Source organism: Catharus ustulatus, chromosome W, assembly GCF_009819885.2.
Source record: "Catharus ustulatus isolate bCatUst1 chromosome W, bCatUst1.pri.v2, whole genome shotgun sequence".
NCBI classification, from domain to species: domain Eukaryota; kingdom Metazoa; phylum Chordata; class Aves; order Passeriformes; family Turdidae; genus Catharus; species Catharus ustulatus.
The window spans coordinates 7,058,813-7,076,995 of record NC_046261.2 but is presented as its reverse complement, the minus strand read 5'-3'; the positions used below and the strand labels follow the sequence as shown (position 1 = coordinate 7,076,995).

Genomic DNA, 18,183 nt, shown 5'->3' with positions numbered 1-18,183 from the left:
TATCAAAAATACAGTGCATTTTTTGAGATGCTTCTTAGCTAAAATGTGCTGGAGAATCTATTCAAAGTATGGGGATATAAAAGTAGCTTTTTAAGTAGTAGAGGACAAACTAAAAGCTCTCCATAAATAAACTTAAAATTAGTCGAAATATAAGCAACGTAACCAAATTCATAATTTCATTAAATCAAAATTAAAGGCAGTAGAGATTTCTTTTAAGGTGAGCACCCATTTTCTTTGTATAGTCACAATGTTTTGTAACAAGACTTGATGTAGTTATCAAATGAGAAATACCTAAAAACTTAATCCTTTTAGGTAACTGCAACAAGAACATTTACATACACACAAACACAATACTCTTTCACTCTATCTTCAGGCATATTTAAAAACAGAAAAAAAAATCTTTGAATAGGGAGAAAACTTGTTCACTCTCTGCTGGTTAAACATACAAACTGTATGTAAATTCAGTTGCCTCCATGCAAGTACATCCAAAATAGACCATTTTTACCTATGAACTTCTAGAATCAAAATTTATGCTGTTTTCCACTCTGCAAATTTTTATTGTATCTAACAAATTAGCATTATACTATAAAAGTTTTTTTAGAAGTAGTTAAACAGAATGCAGAGAAAACATCTGAAAAATACTTATGCTAACCTATCACTATCTACTTTAAAAAACACATCATCAAGATTTACATGTGAGTTTGCATCCACTTTTGATATTTCTGAAGGCTAAGACCTTCAAACCAGTTAACAATAAAAAAAAGAGAAGTAGGAAAAAAGAGAAAAAATTTTTAAAAAAGGAAAAAAAATAAAAGAGGATCGATTGATAGATCAAATGGAATCAGTTAAGACAACCAGTACAGCCACTAAAGTGAAGAGCAAACATTTCACAGTCTTATCTGATTCTGTGCTAGAGACCATATAGATATATGGTAGATCTCTAAAACTTGGAAAGCCTACATAATAATGAATATCCAATTGAACAAACATTGGAGAGAATATGGTATATTACCCAATCATTACAGTGCCTTTAAAAGAATAGATATGATTTTAGTCTAACACCTCCTTCGCATAAGGTTCAAATTAGGATATGAATAGAAATGGCATAAAAGAGCTTCCCTGTATTTTCTTAAATTAGTTGATTTTCTTAAACAGTTAATTAATACTTTAACTATCAAAACTTATAAATTTTTACTTATGGTACTGATAAGATTTTAGAAACTATAAACAACATCAATTGTATTTCACTCAGTCTCATGGTTCAAAATAAGGGTAACTTAAAAAGAATTTTGAAACACAAGACCTTCACTTTCCATCCATTAAGATCCCAAATAAAGAATGCTAGATATTTAAAAAATGTATATATGAGAGATTACAGTTCATTGTTTTAAGGGGAATGGTGATGAATGTCGTAGAACCACCTACACTGAGTAAACAGAATTGTACTATGCGACAATGACAGGAAAGTTTATATAGGGGGTCTATATGCATATATATATACTTTTATAATATATATAGTGTATACACACACACAATCCTTTTACCTTTATCTTGCACTTCTTTTGAAAATCGCTCCCTTTCAATAGCTGATTCACGTTCTATCCGCTCAATTTCAGCCAATGCATCCAATTCTACTTCATCATATGACGTTATAGCTCCTTGTTGCGAAACCTGTTGCTGTGTCTGTACCACAGGAGTTTGAGGCTGTTTTGCAGCAACTGAAGCGTTCTGTTGTAAAACAGGCACTTGTTGTGCCTGAAGGAAAGCTGTCTGTTCATGCTGCAGCAAACACTGAGCAGTGTTTAATGGGCGGTTAACATCCTGTGGAGTAACGGGTGTTTTAGAAGTCTGTCCTGGGTACTGCACCTTAAAAGGAATATCACCCTCTGACACACTGCTGTTTTCCAAACCAGAAAGCATATCATCCTGCTGGTCCATATCCGAAGATCTTACACGAGACAGTCTTAATGTAAGCTTAGTGGAGTCCTTGGAAGGAGAGCTAATGATATCATACATTGCAGCTTTTTCAGTCTGGTCTTTTTCATCCTTGCCTAACTTCATTTTCTTTTGTTTCTTTTGCTTTCTTTCTGGAGAATCTAACAATATGTCTGGGGGAACATCTCTAGGTGATGAATAAGGTGGAGGTTGAGATTGTTGGATTAAAGGTTGTCTTGATCCTAGAATAATAATTCAGAAAAACTGAACAGTTATGTTGTTCCATGTTTATATAAAAACACACTAAATATAGCCTACATAATTTTAATATGTATTTGTACATATATCTGTGTTCACAAAAAGTCTAAGTGAGATTGGCAGGAAGCACATAATTCCTAGATCAAGATGTAATTCAGATAGTTGCAGTGCATTTCCTAGGAATTTTAGCAGTCTGCTGCAGGTAGATAAGGGATCATTTCAGAGAAGATGAAACAAAAAACACACCACCAAAAAAGACTACATATATATTGTACCTGCAGGTTTAGAATATCAACTATTAGAAAACAGTCAATGAAAGCACACTGACTACAGAAAAAGAAATATCAAAAAGATTCTTAATAAGATCCAGTGATGAAGACTTAATGTTCAGTGCATAGGCATTAGCCATTTGAGCCACACATTTTTAAGTAACCATATATATATATAATCAAAACATACACAGCCTCCTTAACTTTCATTCTGACAGTTCATTTCCAACTTTTGGTTTTTTAGGGTTCTTTTTAAATTTCAGTTAAACTCATTCCAACCTCCCCCACTCACTGCTATCTAAAAACCACTAATTGTCTTAGAATATTTTTATAATTCCCTGCCTTATCTCCACTCTTTTTTTTTCTTTTTTTTCACATATGAATTTCTATTTCTACATGCACCCATTTCAGGCTTTGAGTACATCTAGGGAAATTTATAAAAGAGAACATTTTTTGTTAAAAATAGTCTTCAATTAATCACATGACATTTTTTGTTCCTCAAATTAAACCAGCTCCCCACAACTGTTAGCCCAGAAAAAGCTTTGAAAAACAGAGAAGTTTTTAAACATATCTCAGTTATAACTGAGATATAATTTTTTGCTTAAAAAGGAGTACTGGTATGGAAAAAAAAAAAAGACCCTATTGCCTGTACCAATAGGGCTAGCCTCCTCTTGTTAAATAAAGCAATCATTTCTCCAATCCCATTCATTCACTGAGGAATACTGATCTTCAGAAAGCAGTGACTGAGATTATTATGTCATTCTGTTTTAGGTCATCATAGGTCAATACTTCTAACAACACTCGAAAACTAACTGAAATACAAGTCCCCATGTGCTTTATTCAAGATATACCACTAAACAAGAAAGTAGTTGTATTCTGAAGCCAAAATTTCTATCATACATTTTAAGAAATATTAAGAATCATTAAGCAATGTACTGACCTGTAAATGAAAAGGAGAATGGATACTTCTAGCAAAGCTTCAATTCATATAAAAGGTGTGCCTTTACTGATGACTTCTTTGCATAGACTACTATGCTTATTTTCTCTCCCTAGTACGTTCTGTCAAAGTCCTATAACTTCTGTATATAGAGAGCAGGGTATGAAACGGATTTATCTTACCCTTTTTCTTGACCATCAGCAACAACTCCATATTATGCCAATTAAATCCACAATTTTGGGAAACCCTGTTTTGACTCATCCTGATTCCCAAGATCTTTTCACTACTCAATTTCCCCTCTTCAGATTAGATACCACACTCAGTCACTAGTACTGAAGACCTGGCTACACTCTATGAAGATCTCTCACTTGCCTTCAACCAGATTCCTATTCTTGTGATATCCCCTCCACACACATCCACACGCACACTTCAAATTGCTGTCTCTTTAGACAATAATTTAAATCATCTCACTATACTGTACAGAAGAAACTGTTTGCTATAATTTTTTTTAAGGCAATGACTACCACTCACTGGAAATGCAGGCTGCATTTTTGTTTCTACAAATATTAGAGGCAACTCAAAACTTTTCAGAGATCTTACTGACATCTTACTCTTGATTTATCTCCTAAATAAATACTTTAAAAGTTGCAACAATGGAACATTTACTGTTTTTCACAGTTGCACTTCAAATAAAGGAGACATTTGATTCTCCCTTGTCAAAAACATTTAAGCAAATTTGACAAGATTATTATTAATTGTATTCGTTTGGTATTTCTCATGCTGAAAAATAACACTGCATCAACAGATAAGGTGGTTCTTTTTATCTTTGGGTAGACTTGAGGAAGTCAGAAGGCACGGTAAGTGGTAACAGCAGGAGCCGCAACTTCAGCATATTCAAACGGCTCCAGGGAGTGCTGCGAACAGGATGGGCAAAAAGGGCGAGGCACAGCAGTTTGCACGGCAGGGCGCGCAGGAAGGGCTCAGTCCCCCTACTGGCTCCAGAGGTCAAGTTGTGGTCAAACGCCCTCTCAGGAGGAACCTGGGTATGGTAACCACTCAGTGGGGACTCATGCCCTCTTCAGTCGCCAGAAAGGGTGTCGCAACACAGACAAAAACATACAACTGTCCAGGTCTCAGGCTGCAGGGAGAGCCAGAACCTGGCACTGTCATTGGACAGAAGTAGACAACAGCTGAGTGAAGTGTAACAAGGTGAGCAATCTGTTCAGCCTGGTGGTGGAGCTGAGAGAGGAGGTAGAAAGGTTAAGAAGTATCAGACACTCTGAGAAGGAGTTTGAGTGGTAGAACCATGTTCTGGCCTCCCTGAGACAGGAGCAGCCACCAGAAAATAAACCAGATCAAGAGGGTCCTGTATCCTCCCCTTGCCAGGCTGAAGGCAGTAGATCAAAAGAAAGGGGTTAATAGAGGCAAGTCCTTCCTTGGGGAAACAAGTGAAAGCCCTTCCTGCCCACCTCACCCTCCCAGGTGCCTCTGGACAACAGGTGTGAGGCTCTGGATGTTGAAGGATGTCACCAGGAAAGTTACTAGCCTGGTTTGGCCCAGAGATTACTACCCATTACTGGTTCTTCACGTGGGTGGCAATAAAGTAGCAACACATAGTCTGAGGGTGATCAAAAGAGACTTTAAGACCCTGGGATGGTTGGTGAGGGATTGTGGAACATAGGTAATTTTCTCCTATATCCTTCCAGTTGCAGACAAAGACACTAGAAGAAACAGAGAGACCCTGTCTATTAATACATGACTCCATGGCTGGTGTCAGCACCAAAATTTTGGTTTCTTTGACAGTAGGGTGGCCTACATGGCACTGGGCTTGCTGGAATAAGGTGGGATTCACTTCTCAAAGGGGGAAGAGGATTGTCGGCCAGGAGCTAACAGGGCTTATTGATAGGACTTTAAACTAGATGTGATGGGGGAAGGGGATATCATCAGGTTTAACAGTGATAAAGTGTGGGACAACATGCCATCCCACTCATACCAGTTTAATGCCAGCAAGAGATGCCCAGAGGCTTAAGACAGATCTCAGGTCAGCAGGAGAGCAACTGAAGGACAACACCAAGGAATTCCAGGCTCTCCAGCCAGTAAGCCAGCTTCATCAGGGGCCCAACTTAAACGCCTCTATGCAAACACATGCAGCATGGGGAATAAACAGGAGGAATGAGAGACGTGCACACACCTACGGTCTTACTGGCATCATGAAAACATGGTGGGATGACTCCTATGACTGGAGTGCTGGAATGGAAGGATACAGGCTCCTTAGCCTGTATCAGGAAGGATGGACAACGAAGACAAGAGGCAGTGTTGCCCTCTATGTCAATGACCACCTAGAATGCATGGAACTCTGCCTGAAGATGGATGAGGAGCTGACCGAGGGCTTATGGGTCAGGACTGAAGGGAGGACAGGGACAGGTGATTTTATAGTGGGGGTCTGCTACCGGAAAGACTGAGCCAATGAGGCCCTCTACAGACAGGAGTAGCTTCACATTCACAAGTACAGGTGCTCATGGGAGACTTCAACTACCCCAACATCTGCTGGAGGGACAACACAGCAGGGCACAGGCAATCCAGGAGGTTCCAGGAATGTGTTCATGACAACTTCCTCCTCCAAGTGACAGAGGAGCCAACAAGGAGATGTGCTATGCTGGACCTTGTTCTTGAAAACAAAGAGGGGCTGGTGGGGAATGTGAAGCTAAATGGTAGGGTTCAACACCCTTAGGGCAGCAAGGAAGGCACACAAGCTCACTGCCCTGGATTTCAGGAAAGCAGACTTTGGCCTCTTCAGGGATCTCCTTGGTAGAGGCCCATGGGACAGAGCCCCAGAGGGAAGAGGGGCCCAAGAAAGCTGGTTGTTATTCAAGGATCACCTCTTCTAAGCTCTGGAGTGATGCATGGCTATGAAGAGGAAATCAGGCAAAAATGCCAGGAGACACCTGCATGGATGAACAAGGGGCTCCTGGACAAACTAACACAAAAAGGAAGCCAATAGAGGGCTTAAACAGGGACAAGTAGACTGGGAGGAAGACATTTTGTCTGAGCATCCAGGGATCAGGTTAGGAGAGCCAAAGCCCTGAGAGAATTAAACCTGGCCAGGGACATCAAGGGCAACAAGAAAAACTTCTAAGGGTACATTGTTGATAAAAGGAAGACTACAGAAATATGGGCCCTTTCCAGAAGGAAACAGGAGACCTGCTTACCCAGAATATGTAAAAGGTTGAGGTACTCAATGACTTTTTTGCCTCAAATTTCACCAGCAAGTGCTCCAGCCACACTGCCCGAGTTGCAAAAGGTAAAGGCAGGGACTGGGAGAATGAAGAACCACCCACTGTAGAAGATCAGGTTCAAGACCACCTAAGGATCCTGAAGATGCACAAGTCTGTGGGACCTGATGAGATACATCCAAGGGTCCTGAGGGAACTGGCAGAGAAAGTGGCTAAGTCACTATCCATCCTATTTGAGAAGTAATCTCCGTCCGGTGAAGCTCCCACTGCCAGGAAAAGGGGAAACATAACCCTCATTTTTAAAATGGAAAAGTAGAAGACCCAGGAAACTACAGGCCAGACAGTCTCATCTCAGTGTTTGGCAAGATCATGGAGCAAATCCTCCTGGAAACTATGCTAAGGCAAATGGAAAATAAGGAGGTGACTGGTAACAGCCAACATGGCTTCACTAAGGGCAAATCATGCCTGACAAATTTAGTGACATTCTATGACAGGGCTACAGCAGTGGTGGATGAGGAAGGGTGACTGATGCCATCTACCTAGAATTCTGCAAAGCATTTGACACTGTCCCACACAACATCCTTGTCTCTAAACTGCAGACATAGATTTGACAGATGGACTCAGTGCATAAAGAACTGGCTGGATGGTCACACAAAAAGAGTTGTGGTCAATGGCTCAATGTCTAAGTGGAGACTGGTGACAAGTGACCTTCCTCAGGGGTCGGTATTAGGACTGGCACTGTTTAACATCTTTTCTGGTGACATGGACAGTGGGATCAAGGGCAATTTCAGCAAGTTCACTGATGACATGGAGCTGTGTGGTGCAGTTGACACGCTGGGGGGAAGGAATGTCATCCAGAGAGACCAGAAGAGGTTTGAGAGGTGGGCTTGTAGGAACCTTATGAAGGTCAATAAGGCTAAGTGCAAGGAGCAGCACCTGGGTCTGGGCAATCCCATGCACAAGTACAGGCTGGGCAGAGAATGGGTTGTAAGTGGCCCTAGGGAGAGAGACTTGGGGGTGTTGGTTGACAAGAAACTCAACATAAGCTGGTAATGTGCACTTGCAGCCCAGAAAACCAACTGCAGCCTGGGCTGCATCCAAAGAGGAGTGGCCAGTAGGTTGAGGGAGGTGATTCTGTCCCTCTACTCTGCTCTGGTGAGACCCCACCTGCAGTGCTGCCTCCAGCTCTGGAGTCCCCAGCACAGGAAGGACATGGACCTGCTGAAGCAAGTCCAGAAGAGGCCACCAAGATGATTAGAGGGCAGGAGCACCTCTGCTATGAGGAAACGCTGAGAGAATTAGGGCTCTTCAGCCTGGAGAAGAGAAAGCTCCAGGAAGACCTTAAGAGTAGCTTTCCAATATCTGAAGGGAGCCTGCAAACAAAGCCAGAGAGGGACTCTTTATCAGGGAGTAGAGCAATAGGACAAGGAACAAGGGCTTAAAGCTGAAAGAGGGTACATCTAGATTAGAAGTTAGGAAGGAAGTCTTCCCTGTGGGTGGTAGTGAGGCCCTGGCATGAGTTGTCCAGAGAAACTGTGGCTGCCCCATCCCTGGAAGTGTTCAAGGCCAGGTTGGATGGGGCTTGGAGCAACCTGGTCTAGTGCAAGGTGTCCCTGCCCATAGCAGGGGGCTAGAACTGGATGGCGTTTAAGGTCCCTTCCAACCCAAACCATTCTATGATTCTATGAAACATTTTTTTTAGAGTCAGAAGCTGGAAAAGACTAGAATATCCATATTGCACTCATGGATGGTTGGTGTGTTGGATAAAATTGAGTTGATGACAGATCCTAAGAAACATACACACTCTACTGCTAAATATTTTAAGAGACTTCAATCTACAATGTGTACATTTAAAAAAAATTAATACAATCCACTTTACCACCTTCACATAAACTGTTTTCATGAAAATTAGATCAGACATTCACCCTAGAATCCTGGCTAAATCAGTCTCAGAATTGATAATAAAACATTCAGAATTTGTGACTCCACAGCAGATTCAAAAAGTATAATACAGTTCCTTCAAAAGGATGGTAAAGGGCTGCCCATAGTATTACATATTGTCTGTATGATTTCAGTACATGCTAGATAAACAATTTCTCTATAAGGATTGAGATAATAAAGAGGCAGTATTCCAAAGTGAATTTGTTAAGAATAAGTACCACCAAATCAAAACAATTTTATTCCATAAAGCCACGTCTTGTGAATTAAGAACTGTGTGCTATGTCTCAACTTTTTAATGACTTTCTATATAGCTTCTCATAACAATTTCACTAATCAGTTGTAGAAGTATGGTCTAGATAAAAATACTGCAAGACTGCAGTATACCCTATTATAAAACTGTTCAGAATATCAGTTGTTCTTGATAAAAATGGATGTACAGAACAGAGGTGAACAAAAGCAGCTTTCCAGAGCACTGCCTTAAGAATAGTACCATAAAGAATTTGTCATTAACTTTTCATGTAACATAATTATTTTATTAATCTAAAAATCATAATGAGCTTTTGGTGCTGAGTGTTTGAGCCCCACAACTGCTTTTAAAAACAGAAGCAAAATTTACACTTTTCTTGATTGTCATAATCTTTTTAAACAAAAGAAATTCTGTAAGAAGCAGCACAAACTTTTTATTTGAGAAAGAGCAATTGTAACAACATGAGAAGAGAGGTGAGCTCTACAGAAAGACAGCAATATGTTTATAACAGCTTGCAACACTAATCTAAATTATCACCAAAGAAGCAGCTATATTCATGACAGTAGTATACAACGTCACCTACGGTACTTTTCTGACTACTCATCCTTTTAAGTCTTTAAATAGAGTTGTATCTATGACTTCTGGTAGTACAATATCAAGACAAATGCAGACCAATTGGAATTCAGATAAAAAACATCAAAAACAAAAGCTCAGAAATTATTACTTATACAAAGATGACAGAAATGGTGCTGTTCAGTCTGTAGAAAATTAGATAGGTGTAAGGCACAATAACATCATTTGATATGTAAATGATTGCTAAAAATAAAAATAATAAAATCTATGAGAATTGTTTGTCCTTGCCTATTGGAAAGATGTCAAGAAGTGTCATGCCTAACTACAACAAAAATTATTCAGGCTAAGCATTAGAGGAAAACCTTTGTAGTACTAAGAATTTGAACAGGTTGCATGGCAAGAGTAAGGAAACTCCATTACTGACATTTTAACAAAAAAAAATTATATGGAAATTATTCAGAGTGATACTGGTACATCTCATCCAACATGAGGTTAAGAAGATGGGAAGCCCCCAAGCCCTTTACTGCTGTATTTTGTAAAATTACAGAATCTTTCTCTGAAAATCTTCCCAACTTTTGTACTAGATATAAAGAAATTATTACTTATTTTGATTAACAGACTATATTGACATTCATTTTCAAAGAGCATAACTTGAAATTCAGACTTGAAGGGATAGCATATGAGACAAAGAACAACATACATTTGTGAAGTTTTTCAGGACAGATTATATTTACTTTCCACACATTCTTTCAATATTTTCCAGGGAAGGGTCCCACCACTTTCTCTGGTGTTTCAAATGCCTCATAAAAAACCTCAGCTTTGGTTGTTCCAGCTTAAAACTGCTGCATTCAGAAGCATCCTTGCATAAAAAAGTTAAGACTTGAAGAAAGAAACAAGAATGAATGCTTATTTTAGCCCTGTCAGAAAATATGTTTGAATAAATTTCTTCCACCTTTGTTCTGAATGACAAAGAGTGAGATGATAATTTTTCTCAATGAGTACATCTGAGAGCACTGAAGTCTGTACTACAGATATGAGAAGATTGCTAATTCTTCTTGCCAACCACTATCCAAGCAAGGACCAAGTGTAGTGAAATCTCCATGGAGAGGTCTTATAAATACCTAAGAGAATAAAAGCAATCTTTCCAAATTGTTCAAAAAAACAATCAAGTACCCATTAATAATTTCTGGAAGAAATACAACTTATTTCTGGAAAAGAGTACAAAATCATATAGTTTCATAAGGGTTATTACTATTTCTTATAGCTGTTTTCCTAGAAGAACTACAAGCAAACAGGATGGTAAATATATGAATCCTTCTCTTTGGAAAGCAATAGACTAAAAATATTGTGGAAGATTTTTCTCTATATAGATCTTTAGAAGTTGTCTTAGGTTAAAAAAAATAATACAATAATCCAGAGTATTGGGAAAGTAGAGCAAATGAATAAAGGATTTTGATAAGTAAGTGATCTAGGGTAATGGAGACCACAGAATATTTTATGAGCTCAACAGAAGTAAAATACTTCATGTTAACTTCTCATAGAGGAATTTCTATAACTAATTTTTATTTTATGAAAGGAGATGATAGCAAGAAAAGAGAGCAACTATTGTATTTGCATAGCTAAAAATATAACAATTACATAACAAAGAAAGGATAAAGTCTAGTTGAGAACTTTTAGATAAAACTTCAGCTTCTCTGGTAAAAATTTCTGTAGCAGGGAAATTTTACTCCATTGAGTAAGTAAATAACCAACCAAAAGAAAAAATATACCTATTGTCATTTCTCAAATAATTGCCTGAGTTGCAAACAAAACTTCTTCCTCATTCAGATTCTGTTAATCAGACAGGTCTCATTCATAAAATGTCCTGAGCTGGAAGAGACCCACAAGGATCACTGAGTACAACTCCTGGCCCTGCACAGGACACCCCAACAATCCCACCCTGTTCCTGAGAGCATTGTCCAAACACTCCTTGAGCTCTGGCAGCCTTGGGGCTGTGACCACTGCCCTTTGGAGCCTGTTCCAGTGCCCAACCACTCTCCATGTGAAGAACTTTTTCCTAATATCCAACCTAACCCTCCTAACACAGCAACAGCCGTTCCTTCATGTCCTGTCACTGGTCACCAGAGAAGAGATCAGAGCTGCCCCTCCTCTTCTTCTCAGAAGGAAGTTGTAGACTGCAATGAGGTCTCCCCTGAGTCTCCTCAACGCTGAACAAACCAAGTGACCTCAGCTACCCCTCATCAGTCTTGCCCCCAGGGCATTTCACAGAATCACAGCATCATTAGGGTTAGGAGGGACCTCTGGAGATCATCCAGTCCAACGCCCCTGCCAAGGCAGGGTCACCTGGAACAGGTGACAGAGGAATGCATCCAGGTGGGTTTGGAATGTCTCCAGAGAGGGAGACTCCATGCCCTCCCTGGGCAGCCTGTTCCAGTGCTCTGCCACTCTCAATGGAAAGTTCTTCCACGTATTGAGATGGAACTTCCTGTGGTTTAGTTTATGGCCATTGCTCCTCATCCTGTCACCGGGCATCACTGAAAAGAGTCAGGCACCATTCTCTTGGCACTCGCCTTTGAGATATTTATATGCATTAATGAGATCCCTTCTCAGTCTTGTCTTCTCCAGACTCAACAGGCCCAGCTCCTGAAGTCTCTTGTCATAAGAGATGCTCCAGATCCCTCACCATCTTTGCAGCCCTCCATTGGACTCTCTCCAGGAGTTCCTCGTCTTTGTTGTATGAGGAGCCCAGAACTGGACACAAGCACTCCAGATATGGCCTCACTAGGGCCAAGTAGAAGGGAAGGATCACCTCCCAGACCTGCTAGCCACACTCTTCTCGATGCACCCCAAGATACCATTGGCCCTCCTGGCCCCAGGTTGCACTGCCAGCTCATATTCAACTTGTCATCCACCAAGACTCCCAGGTCCTTCTCTGCAGAGCTGCTCTCTGGTAGATCAGCCCCCAACCTTTGCTAGTACTTAGGGTTATTCCTCCCCAGGTGCAGGACCTTACACTTGCCCTTGTTGAACCTCATTAGGCTTCTCTCTGCCCAACTCTCCAGCCTATCAAGGTCCCACTGAATAGCAGTACAGCCTACAGGTATATCAGCCACTCTCCTCAGTTTTGTATCAGCAGCAAACTTGCTGAGAGTATGTTTTACCCCATTGCCCTGGTCGCTGATAAACAAGTTGGATAAGATTGGACCCAGTATTGATCCCTGGGGAACGCCGTTGACTACAGGCCTCCAACTGGATTCTGCTCCAATGATTATGACCCTCTGAGCTCAGCCAATCAGCCAGTTCTTGATCCACCTCACTGTCTGTATTGGGTCTGACTGAGATAGTTACAGTAATTTCACGACCATAAGGCGCACCGGACTATAAGGCGCACCCCCTGGGAGTCGGCAAACTTCGCAACTTTGTAGATCATATAAGGCACACTGGACTATAAGGCGCACCTTTTTTTTGCCGCGAAGATCCGTGCTGCGCGCAACAAAGTAACGAATTAGTAACGGAAACCTGCGATCGTGGAGTTTACTGGCAGGGGCTCAATTTGGAAACATTTTTCACAGATCGACATAGGCTTTCAAAGGTAGCCCCAGGCGCCCTCCCCGTGCAGTGGGCCCTGGCACTCCCGCCTGCTCCCGGGGCCGGCAGGTGCGGCTCAGCGCAGCCACGGGGCCGCCTCCCCCTTGCGGTTCCATGCTGCCGCGGTGCTGCTCCCCCTCGTGGCTCTGCGGAGTCACCGTGCTGTTCCCTCGCTCGGCTCGGCGTTCCTGCCGTGCTGCCTGTCCCTCACTGGGCTTGGCACCGCCATCGTGCTGCCCGTCCCTCGCTCGGCTCGGCGCTCCTGCCGTGCCGTTCCCCCTCGCGGTTCCGCGGAGCAGCCCTGCCGCCCGCCCCTCGCTCGGTTCGGTAGCCCGGCCTCCCTGCCGCCCGCCCCTCGCTCGGCTCGGCAGCCCGGCTGCCCTGCCGCCCGTCCCTCACTCGGCTCGGCGCACCACGGCCCTGCCTGTCCCTATCAGCTGTGGCCCCGCTGGCCCATGCTGGCCGCAGTCTCGCTGGCCGCGCCTGCCCCTATCAGCTGTGGCCCCGCCGGCTCCTATCAGCTGTGGCCCCGCTGCCCCCAGCACCGCGGCCCCGCTGGCCCCAATTGGCTGCAGCCCCGCCGGCCCCATCGGCTGTGGCCCCGCTGGTCCATGCTGGCCGCAGCCCCGCGGGCCGCGCCTGCCCCTATCAGCTGTGGCCCCGCTGGCCCCTATCGGCTGTGGCCCCGCTGGCCCGTGCTGGCCGCAGCCCCGCTGGCCGCACCTGCCCCTATCAGCTGTGGCCCCGCTGCCCCCAGCACTGCGGCCCCACCAGCCCCTATCGGCTGTGGTCCCTCGGCTCAGGCCACTGCGCACAACAAAGTAACGAAGTAGTAACGCCTCCCTGTCCACGCTGCTCCCAGTGCCTGGGGCCACCTGGGGCCGCCCCTCACCTCCCTGCTCACGCTGCTCCCTGTGCCTGGGGCCACCCGGGGCCGCCCCCTGCCTTCCTGCCCGCGCTGCTCCCTGTGCCTGGGGCTGCCCGCAGCTGCCCCCCCATCGCTACTCGGCGCTCCCGCGGCGCCGCCCCCCCTCGCGGCTCTCACTTCTGGGGTGGCAAATGTCACAACTTTGTACATCATATAAGGCACGCTTCCGGGTTCGGGGAAAAATTTTAGTCAAAAGGGTGCGCCTTATAGTCGTGAAATTACTGTAATTTTCCCTTAGCAGGCCTCACAGTGCTGAGCTTTGCATTGGAAGCTGGAAAGGTGTTGAGAACACACCAGTGTTTTGGTTGCTGCTCAGCAGCACTGGCAGAGCATCAGCACTATCTCTCAAGATTTCCCCCCCATCAAGGGGCTGGGAGTGGGCAAGATCCTGGGAGGGGACACAAACAGGCCAGTTAACCCAAATTAACCAAAGGGATATTCCATACCATGTGATGTCAGCTCAGATATAAAGGCTAAGGGAGGGAAGAAGAATGGGGGGACATTCTTTATTCTACAATGTTTGCCTTCCAGAGCAACCAATATGCATGCTGAAGCCCTGCTTCCTGGGAAGTGTCTGAACATTGCTCACTGATGGGAAGTAGAGATTAACTTTTCCACTCTGCTTATGCACACACAAACTTTTGCTTTTCCTTTTTTTTGCTTTAGTAAACTGCCTTATCTCAACCTACGAATTGTTCTTCATCTTATTTCCTTGCCCCTGTCCCACTGGGGAGTGATAGAACAGCTTGATGGGTAGCAGATTCCCAGTCAAGGTCAAACCACTACACTATCCATTCATCCAAACCCATATTTCCTGAGCTCACCTACAAGGATGTTATGGGAGATGGTGTCAAAAGCCTTGATGAAGTCGAGGTAGACAACATCCACTGATCTCCCCTCATCAACCCATCCTGTCATGCCATCCCAGAAGGATATCAGATTGGTCAAGCATGATTTCCTCTTGGTGAATCCATGTTGATTACTCATGATGACCTTCTTCTACAGGCTTGTTGATGACCTTCAGAATGACCTGTTCCATCACCTTTCCAGGGATGGGGGGAAGGCTGACTGGCTGGTAGTTTATTGGGTCCTCCTTCTTGCCCTTTTTGAAGATGGGAGTAACATTGGCCTTCCTCCAATCATCAGGCACCTCTCTCATTCTCCATGACTTTTTCAAAGATGATGGAGCACCACAGATTAACAACAGTAACATCTTCTAGCTCCATCATCACCCATAGGTGCATCATGGGTTCATGGATTTATGGGTGTTGCGTCCGTTTAGACAATCTCTAATGCAACCCTCTATGACCAGGGCAAGTTTCCTTTCTCTGGTCTTCCTCTCTTACCTCTGAGGTCTGCAACTCCTGAGAGCCATCCTCAGAAGTGAAGACTGAGGCAAAGAAGGTATTCAGTAATTCCACCTTCTATGTATCTTCCATTTCCAGGACACCCACTGGATTCAGCAGAGGCCCCACATTTTCCATAATTTTCCTTTTGCTGCTGATATACTTGTAGAAGCTCTTCTTTTTATCCTTGATGTCCTTTGCCACACTCAATTCCAAGTGGGCCTTGTCTTTCCTTGTCACATCCCTGCATACCCTGACAACATTCCTATAGTCTTCCCACATGGCCTGTCCCTTTTTCCACATCCCATAAATTTCTTTCTTGCGTTTGAGATTTGCTAGAAGCTCCCTGCTCATCCATGCACATCTCCTTCCCCCTTTCCCTGATTTCTTGCTCATGGGGATACATTGGTCTTCAGCTTGGAGGAAGTAGTGCTCAAATACCGACCAGCTCTCTTGGACTCCCTTCTCTTCTAGAGTTGCATCCCATGGGATTCCTCTAAGCAGGTCCCTGAAGAGGTTAACATTGGCTCTTCTAAAGTTTAAGGTTCTAGTTCTGCTATTTTGCTTCCTTCACGCAGGATCCCAAGTTCCACCATCTCATGGTCGCTAAAGACAAGGTTGCCCACAACCTTCATGTCTTCAACAAGTCCCTCCTGGTTTGTTAGTACAAGGTCCAGCAACACACCTTTCCTTGTTGGCTCCTCCACCACTTGCATCAAAAAGTTATCATCAATGATCTGCAGGAACTTCCTGGACTGTGTGTGCCGGGCCATGTTGACTCTCCAACAAATATCAGGGTGGTTAAAGTTCCCCAGGAGAACCAGGGCCTGTGACCATGAGGCTATTTCCAGTTGCCCATAAAAAGCCTCATCAACTTCCTCCTCCTGATCAGGTGGCCTGTAGTAAACACCTGCAACAATGTCACCTATACCAGCCTGTCCCTTAATTCTCACCCATAAACTCTCATCTCGTTTGTCTGTCTCTGGGTAGAACTCAATACATTCCAGTTGCTATCTCACATAAAGATCAACTCCACCATCTTGCTTCTCCAACCTGTCCTTTCTAAAAAGTACAGTAATTTCACGATTATAAGCCGCACCTGATCATAAGCCGCACTTCCGGGTGTCGGCAACGTTTCGTTCTTCGTCCATATATAAGCCACACAGGATTATAAGCCGCACTTTCATTCGCAGCGAGGATGTTCACGCAACAAAGTAACCAATTTGTAACAATCACGCGATCGCGGGTTTTACTGGCAGGTGCTCAGTTCGCAAACTCCACTCCCCCTGCGGTGCCAGCGGGAGCCCCCGCCTTCCCCCGTGCTGCAGTGCCAGAGGGACGGAGCCCCCGCTTTCCCCCATGCCATGGTGCCAGCAGGACGGAGCCCCTGCCTTCCCCCGCACTGCCGGCGGGAGCCCGCCTCCCCCCTCCGCGCAACAGAGTAACAAATTTGTAACAATCACACGATTGCGGGTTTTACCGGCAGGTGCTCAATTCGCGAGCTTGGCTCGGCCCACGGTTCGCACTTCCGGGTTGGGAAATTTCCGAACTTTGTTCGTATATTGGCCACTCCTGAGTGTAAGCTGCACTTTCAGGTTGGGACCAAAATTTTAGTCAAAATGGTGTGGCTTATAATCGTGAAATTACTGTACATACTCGTCCATGACAACATTCCAGTCATGTGAGTTGTCCCGGCATGCCTCTGTCATTGCAATGGGATCATAGCCCTGCAACCGCACATAGATTTCCAGTTCTTCCTGTTTATTCCCCATGCTGCATGTGTTTGTATACAGATACTTCAGAGAGGCAACTAGGCATTCAGGTTCCCTAGAAGCGGTATAAGAGGATTCACCATAACCATAACCATCCTCAATGTGTTTTTTACTTTGTTCCTTACCTTGAGGGGCAGTCAAGGAACATCATTCACTGCAATGCCTGGTATGACCTACTCCCCAAGAGGAAGCAATGGCATAAGTGTTGCCACTTTGGACCCCATCCCCGAGTCTTTTGGTTTAAATCCCATCTCATCAAACTGGCCAACCTGCTGCCAAAACTTCTCTTGCTCTTTTAAGACAGGTGTATCTCATCCCTCCCTAACAGGTTGCAATCATTAAAGTACAACCCACTGTCATAAAAGCCAAAACCTTGATGGCACCAGCCACAGAACCAGACTGATCTGCACTATGAATCTGGTTCTGGTGATCCCCATTTCTCTGAACAGTAGGATAGATGAGAAGATGACTTGGGCACAGATGTTTTTCTCCTGCCTCACCAGGGCTTTATACTCTTCCTTGATCCCACCTACTTTTTGGCTTGCAGCATCATTTGAATCCACATGAAAAAGTAATAGCGGGTAGTAGTCTGTACTCTTGACAAGTTGGGGCATTCTCAGCAACATCACGGATATCAGCCCCCAGTAGGCAGCATACCTCTCCCAGCTCTATCAGGCTGGCAGATGGGGACCTCAGTGCCCTGTAACAGAGTCACCCACTACAATCACTCAACATTTCCTTTCACAGTAACTACCATGTGCTGCTGGTACAGGTTCCCTTTGTTGGCCTTGCTCATGGACATCTAGTCTTTACAGCATCATATCTTTCTGGGACACCTTCCACTAGATCTGGTTACTCAGGGCCTCATCCAACAGCCCTAATTCTCTCAGTGTTTCCTCATAGCAGAGGTGCTCCTGCCCTCTAATCATCTTGGTGGCCTCCTCTGGACTCGCTCCAACACATCCATGCCCTTCCTATGCTGGGGACCCCAGAGCTGGAGGCAGCACTGCAGGTGGAGTCTCACCAGAGCAGAGTAGAGGGACAGAATCACCTCCCTTTGGGTGCAGCCCAGCACACAGGGGGTTTCTGGTTGCTAGCGCACACGGACGGGGCATGTCCAGCCTCTCACCAACCAGCATCCTCAAGTCTCTCTCCC

General features: G+C 44.3%; 1 protein-coding gene across 3 annotated transcripts in view; it reads right to left on the bottom strand.

Moving 5' to 3' along the window:
- LOC117005088 (nipped-B-like protein) overlaps positions 1-18,183 on the bottom strand; it is a 174,179-nt gene that overhangs the window by 87,801 nt on the left and 68,195 nt on the right. For 2 of the 3 annotated variants that reach the window (XM_033076349.2, XM_033076347.1), the window contains exon 9: positions 1,545-2,177. The exons of the other annotated variant lie outside the window; for it this stretch is intronic. In XM_033076349.2, the coding sequence (XP_032932240.1) occupies positions 1,545-2,177 (633 nt within the window). The remainder of the gene's footprint in view (positions 1-1,544; positions 2,178-18,183) is intronic. 3 annotated transcript variants of the gene reach the window in all.